Source organism: Pterocles gutturalis, unplaced genomic scaffold (genome assembly GCF_000699245.1).
Source record: "Pterocles gutturalis isolate BGI_N339 unplaced genomic scaffold, ASM69924v1 scaffold15078, whole genome shotgun sequence".
NCBI lineage: Eukaryota > Metazoa > Chordata > Aves > Pterocliformes > Pteroclidae > Pterocles > Pterocles gutturalis.
The window spans coordinates 4,480-11,653 of NW_010120746.1; the positions used below are offsets into that span (position 1 = coordinate 4,480).

Consider the following 7,174-nt stretch of genomic DNA (forward strand, 5'->3'; position numbering starts at 1 on the left):
ACGGAGCTAACCAGGAGAGCAGTTTGGAAGTATGGTCCTGGTGCCAGGGGTCCCTGTCCACCCGTGGGACCATCATGGGATGGCCCTAGGGGAGGCATGGGGACCACACCAGCAGAGCAGGGGGGATCCTTGCACGGGCGGGACAAATGGCACCAAGAACCACAGTGTGGAGGGTGTCAGGTCGTTGCTGTCCCCCAGGACAGGAGCAGGGCTGAGCGAGGCCGGTGACTCGAAAAGCACCTGTTAGTCCCATAACCCTGCAAGCGCAGAGCCCGCTGTGCCCTGCGGGATCGCCACAGGACCGGACCCAGTGAGCAGCTGCAGGTGGCAGCCCATGCATGGCACGTGGCGCTGGCACGGCTGCCCTGCTCCTGAGCCCCGCTCTCCATCCCTTACAGACAAGCCAGAGTGGTTCAGTGAGCTCCCGTACTTCTGGACCAAGGTGCAGGTGCTGGAATGGATCAGCTACCACGTGGAGAAGAACAAATACGATGCCAGCTCCATCGACTTCTCCTGCTGCAACATGGACGGGCACATGCTCTGCCACTGCACCAGGGACCAGATGCGCCTCATCTTCGGGCCCCTGGGGGACGAGCTCTATGACCGCTTGCACGAGATCAGTGAGTGTCCCAATGTCCCCTTTGTCCCCAGGTCTGGCAGCTCAAAGCATGAGGCTGAGATGTCCCCCACCAGCCCAGGACCCCATGCTTCCCAGGCACTGCGGAGGGCTGCCTGGGGGAGGCTGCACTGGGGAGGCTGCGGAGAGGGATTTGGGGGCACAGACCAGAGTCCAGGCAGGGCAGGGTGCAGCTCGCAGTGTGCAACATTCCCCTCCATACCAAATAAGCATCGCTAATCCCAGTCCCCCCACCCCTGCAGCCTCCGATGAGCTGAACTGGATCATTGACTTGCTGGAAAAAGAGGATGCAACTTCCCAAGAGACCTTCCTGGACTCCAGCCACCTGGGTAAGAAAGGGGCCCTGGTCAAGCCTTTTCCCCAGGGACCACATGCTGGTGCAGGCAGAAGTAACCCCTTCTTCACTTCTCTGCCTCTCCCAGAGCTGGGAAATCCCTGTGCCAATGACTCCCTGGAAGACATGAAGCCCACAAACCCTTTCCTATCCACAGACTTCACCTGCTTGCCTGGTGCCATGTCCCCAGGCAGCTCTGATGTCTCAGGTCAGTATTTTGCCCTGCGAAAAGCTGCCTTTGCTTGTGCTGATCTGGGAGATCAGTGGGAAATTGCCCCACCGCCAAGGGCAGGTTTGGGTCTTGCACTGGGCTGCCTGCAGGGTCCTGGGGTGAGGGAGCCAGGGGAAAGCATCTTCAGATGCCAGCAGCTGGTGGTCTGAGCCCTGTCCCTTTGCCTCTCAGGGCCTGTGATGTCCCACAGCCCCAACTCCCAGGACTCCGGTGGAAGTGACCTTGACCTCGACCTTGCAGAAGCAAAGCTCTTCCCTGATGGTGAGTTGTTTGCTTCCCGCTGGGAGCTGTGAGAGGAGGGCTTGCTCCTGGGCACTCCCAGCAGCTGCAGAGCACATCCCTTCTGGTGATGACTTAGGGACAATGTCTGAACATCCATCTGGGAAGGAGGGAGGGGGCTGGCTTTCTGTGTGCCATGGGTCTGTTTCTCTCTGTTGAGCACAGTGACGGTGCAGGCTCTGGGGCAGAGCTGGGGCAGCCAGGGCAGCAGGCAGTTTGGTGGGAAGGGGTCGGTGGTGGCAGCTGGGTGAGGGCTGCAGCCAGAGATCCTGGGCAGTGAAAGCTGTGTTCAGTATTGATCCCAGCTGGCGATGATATGGGGACAGTGAGGATGCAGGGAAGCAGCAAGGTTTGGGGAACGAGCAGCACACTGCCCTAACCACAGCAGCACGGATGAGGGTGGGACAAGGCTGGAGGGAATGGGGACATCTTGGTCTCAGGAGGATGGTCCCCTGGTAGCTGGGCCTGAAAAGAGGGTGCCCCAACCAGCTCCCTCCTGTGCTTCTGCTCCTGAGGAGGACATCTCTGTGCCCAGGGATGGGGGGGTGCTGCAACCCAGCAGGCTCTGCACAGCATAACGTGTCCCCGTGTCTGTCTGCACAGATGGCTTTGCAGGGAGCAAGAAAGGGGACAGCAAACACGGCAAGCGGAAACGGGGGCGGCCCCGAAAGCTCAGTAAGGAGAGCAGAGACTGCCTGGAGAGCCGGAAGAACAAGCACTGTACGTGGACCCTCCACCCTTGGGTTTGGGACTGCCTCCCCCAGCTTGGCTCCATGGCGGGAGGTGGGAGGAAGGGCCATGTGCGCTGGCCATGCCTCTTGACACGAGGGGTTTAGGGAGATCTAAAGTGCAGGGACACACAGAATCTTCCCTCCTCTACAGCTTGCTCTCTTCTTCCAGCCCCAAGAGGTACCCACCTGTGGGAGTTCATCCGGGACATCCTGATCCACCCCGAGCTGAACGAGGGGCTGATGAAGTGGGAGGACCGCCGGGAAGGTGTCTTCAAGTTCCTGCGCTCGGAGGCAGTGGCTCAGCTCTGGGGCCAGAAGAAGAAAAACAGCAGCATGACCTACGAGAAGCTGAGCCGAGCCATGCGGTGAGCGCCCTCCCCTGTCCCCGGGGGGGACCTGCCCCATAGGGCTGGGTCAGACACACCAAGACCCGTCCTTCATCCCCCACATCAGCTTCCGAGCATGTGGGGCTGCATCCCAAGCCCTGATTGCTCCATCTCCTCCAGATATTACTACAAACGGGAGATCCTGGAGAGAGTCGATGGGCGACGGCTGGTGTACAAGTTTGGGAAGAACTCCAGCGGCTGGAAGGAGGAGGAGGTGCTCAACAGGAACAAGGAGCTGTAGGAGTCCTGGATGAGCTGGGGTCTGACAAGCCCCTTGGGGGCCCCAAGCTGGGATCATCAGCAGAAAATTTTGCCTGCAGCTGTATCTGGAAGCTGCTGCCCTGTGCAGCGTGTGAAACTCTGACCCTTGCATGGGCATGTTCGTGCGTGCTGGTGACTGCTGGCACTGAGGTGTTTAAAGCTAATATTTTGGCTCCAGTAGGTTATTGTAAACCATTATGTCCCTCACTGGATTTGTACCTCCGACTGGAGTTGCAGTGACTTTGGCTGTTTGAAAGCCTGGACAAACGCAAAGGGGAAAAGAAGTCTGAGCGGCAGCTGGGACCGCCGTGAGAGCCCAGCAGGTCTCCTGCTGTCACCCACCTCGTGCCTGAGCAGAGGGACAGCTCCACCGTCTCACCTGTGATCGGACAGACCCTGTCCCAGCGACGGGGTCCTCCCCCATCACTGTGTGCGCCGTGCCGAAGGTCCCCGTTTACTCTGCATGGGATGGGTGAGGGCCCCCCCGTGCAGCAGCTTCTCAGTGTGGCACCTGCTGAGAGAAGATGGGAACATTGTGGAGCTTCACCTCGCCCTGGAGAGTCCTGGGGGGAGAGGACTGGGGACAGCAGGGCTGCTCTGCATTTCCAGCCTGGCTGCCTGTGTCTGGAAACAGGCCTTTTCCCCAAAAGAAGATTCTAATTTATGTAAGACCAAAAAAAAAAAAAAAGCACAGAATGAATGTACAGATATATTTTTTCATGAGGACGATGTTCCCGTGTGAGAGTGTGCGCTGTAGGGCACACACGTGTCTCGTGGCAGGGGGGGATGCTCAGCTGGACTGAAGCGATGTCACGGGGGCACAGACTGGCTCTGTGTCCACCACTGGAGGGGTATGCCAGCCCAGCCAGGCACCCACCAGGTGCATGTGGTTTCCTCCTTTTCAAATGGGAACATAAGAGGAATAAATTGTTGTTTGGTTGCGTTGTTTTTGTACCTCCCTGTCATTTTGCTTGTTTTTCTTAAAGACATGGTGGGGACTAGACTCATGTCACCTGGGATGTCCCATTGCATGAACCCCGTCCTTCACCATCCCTCCTGTCTGCTGTGGCCTGGATTTGCCTGGTCATCCTGGCACAGGGTCTTCCTGAGGATGAGGTGGGCTGCCTGTTCCTGGGCTGGTGGGAGTGAGATCTGGAGGCTTTGTCTCAAAGCCAGCCACGCAGGGGCATCTTACACCCACTCCCAAACCCTGGCCCTTCCGAGGACCCTCCAGAAACTCAGCCCTGGCACTGGCCTTTGCAGGAGGGCTTTACCAGAGCAGCATCTCCAAGCCAGGAGCAAATTCCTGGTTCCAGAGTCCAGTCTGGTGTAGGGGGGGTCTCCCTCAGCTCCCTCTGCATTTAGGTCCCCAGCCTGGCTGGGGGTCACAGGCTGCAGGAGGACCTCCAGCCTCTCTCTGTCCAGTGCTCTCTTCTGAAGGGACATAAAGGAGCAGCACAGGCACTGCAATATTTAAGTCCCACTCATCTTCCAGTCTGGCTATCTAGGTCTCCTAGGACCTGGGTGCCTCTCAAGGACCACATCTTCAGGAGGGAGGATGGCTAAGGTCTGGCAGTGCAGACACACCATCCGCCCCTTCTTGCTCAACGGCAACACCAGGCTTCCCCAGCTAGCCCAGCCATGAAGAGGCAAGGAGGGTGCCCCAGGGGTGCTGGGAGGATCTCTCTGACCCACAGGATATGTCTGTGCGGGAGCAAGAAGGAATTCATGGGCTTGGAGGCCAAGCAGCCTCTCAAATGAGCTTGGCAAACAGTGGCCCATGCATCGCTCCTGGTTGGCATGTGTTACCCACATTTCATGACCAGTCTTTCTGAACACTTCTGGGCACTAGGAGGACTTGTTGCCACTCTAACTTCCCGGTAGTGTGCAGGACCAGGCTGAATGTGGGTGTGCAGGGGATAGCGCTGCTCAGATCCTGAGATCCTCAAGGGGAAAGGCCCTGGGACCCCTCCTCTGAGTTTAGAGCTTGACCAGGTCAGGGATGCCCAGGCAAAAGCAATGCCACATCCTTCTGAATGGTTTCAGCCAGTACCTGGAGTGACTAAGGAGGGGAGCCAGCCTGCCAGTGGCGGGGTGAGGGGAGTTTTTGGGGTGCCCCTAGGCAGTAAGGGTGCCTTGCAAAGCCTGAGATGCAGGAGGACCTAGCCATTGTTCCCTGACTGCCCTTCATTACTGCCAGAGACACGGTACAGTTAAAAATCACCCATCCCACACTTGCAAAAGTGTGACCCAATGCAAAAGAGAGAGGAATAAATCCTTTAAAGCAACGTCCCACATGAGCCATCTATGCTGTCTCCCCTGGGCCGTCCTGGCTGCAGCAGCTGGAACTGCCCCCAGTCTGCCCAGCCTCCGCTTGAGGGGGAGGCTGGTGGCTTAGAGCATCCCCGCTGCTGAGCCACTGTGCTGCTGGTGGAAGCCCAGCCCCCTGCTTCACCAGGATGTGCATAACGAGAGATTGGTCCAAGCACTGGCGGAACCACAGACTCTGCTGCAAGTCTCCCAGTTCACTTTCAAACTCCTGGTGCCCATGGCCCTGGGCCACTTCTCTGCTGACAGCCTCCAGGCTGTGGGCTCACTGGCAGCTGAAGGACCTCCCGGAGATGCTGCAGTGGCATCAGGTGCATGGCCCACCTGCTTTGCCAGGGGCAGGAGGTACCCATGGGCCAGGTCCAACCTCTTTTGGGTGGGTTCAACTACCATTTACGTGTGGAGTTGCCTTGCTGGTCCAGTTGGGATGCCTGGTCTCCTGTGGCCATGCCATGCCGTGCCATGCCATGTTGTGCCATGCCCACACTTGCAATTCAGCAAGACATGAGAGGGGGTCTGCAGTTACGCAAAATCCCAGTGATGACAAAATCATATGGAAGACATCCATCCCTCACCACCTGGTGTGCTGGGCTGAAGTTGTACTGCTCCCAGACCCACATGCCAAGATGAGGCCATCAGGGTTGCCCTGTGGTGCAAGAGGTCCCAGTCCCTGGGTGTGAACCAGGGGCCAGTCCACAGTCTGGGCTGCAGCCAGACCTCCATCACGTTCCTTGTGTAACCTTCCCTGGGAACAGGTTTTCCCAGCTGGCGTCCGCTGGCTCCAGCGAGTGGAGGGTGCTCCAGGCCCATTCCTGCCCTCCAGGAGCTGCCGCAAGGAGCAGGCTGGAGGGACAATGCCGAGATGCTTGGGGTCCCCACACAATGGATGGTGCTTGGTGGCACCCAGCATGTCCCAGGAGGGGACACGGTGAGCAGGGCAAGCCCAGCACCAGGCCAGGTCTCGCAGGAGCTGTCCGTGCTCCTGGCTGCTGTCCCTCGGAGTTTGGGGTTGTGGGCGAGGTGTTTATTCTCCATCAATAGATAACCCTGGCAGGTTGGCAGGGAGAGGGGAGCACTCTGTCACGCAGCCTGCTGCCCTGCCAAGCGCACCTTGTTTGCTCAAGCAGTTTCATTTCATTCCCGCTGCGGTTTGTGTTACCTAACTGGCCTGGGACAATGTTTAACCAGCTCTGGCAGCAGCAGGGAACAAGCCCGCCTCGCCTCCCGTGCCCCCGGTGTCCTCGCTGCCCGCCACCTCCACCCCACTGCCATCGCCAGGATGGGCACACACCAGCCGGGAGGCTTGGGGCAGAGGCAGGAGGAGGACACACCCCTCAGTTGTACAGACACCCTGTGCCAGAGGAGGGGAAAGAGGCAGGGGTGTGTGGGCACAGGCTGGGGGACCAGATCCTGCAGCCTCCCATGAAGTCTGCATGTGTCTGCAGGACAAAGGGCCAGGGGGGACTGGAGGAGGGTGAGCAAAGCCAGACACACATACACTCGTGCACACACCAACACACATGCACACACCAACATGCACTCAGGGTAGCCCCTACAGTGACTTCCAATCCAGTCTGAGCCAACCCAACAGAGCCTTCCAGCATGCTGGCATGAAAAAGAGATGATTTATTTGATTTGATTTTTTTTTAAATATCCCTGAAGCTGCCTGGATTTTGTGGCTGTGGCAAGGTGTGGTAGAAAATGGAGAAAAAGAGGATTTTCCTCCAAAATAACCTCCCGCCACACACTTAAACTGGGGTCTGCTGGGGGACCCTTCCCACCAGGCGGACCAGGGTTGAACATGTTTCTGGCACACAGTTCCCATGGAAATATCTTGGTTGGCTTTAAAGTTTGAGCATTAAAGTGTGTTTTCTGCCCCCCAAGATCCTCCCACAGGGTCACAGGGGCCATTGCTGATCCCTGGTCCCAGTTAGGGAGGAGGAGGACAATTCGCCCTGGCCGGTGCTTGTCTGGGACCCGTGGATG

General features: G+C 58.2%; 1 protein-coding gene across 1 annotated transcript in view; it reads left to right on the top strand.

The window, feature by feature from the left end:
* ELF3 (E74-like factor 3 (ets domain transcription factor, epithelial-specific )) overlaps positions 1 to 2,840 on the top strand; it is a 3,265-nt gene extending 425 nt beyond the window's left edge. Inside the window, exons 2-8 of the mRNA XM_010077008.1 lie at positions 399 to 620; positions 880 to 966; positions 1,060 to 1,179; positions 1,375 to 1,464; positions 2,086 to 2,202; positions 2,383 to 2,578; positions 2,720 to 2,840. Of these exons, the coding sequence (XP_010075310.1) occupies positions 399 to 620; positions 880 to 966; positions 1,060 to 1,179; positions 1,375 to 1,464; positions 2,086 to 2,202; positions 2,383 to 2,578; positions 2,720 to 2,840 (953 nt within the window). The remainder of the gene's footprint in view (positions 1 to 398; positions 621 to 879; positions 967 to 1,059; positions 1,180 to 1,374; positions 1,465 to 2,085; positions 2,203 to 2,382; positions 2,579 to 2,719) is intronic.
* Positions 2,841 to 7,174: the final 4,334 nt, after the last annotated feature.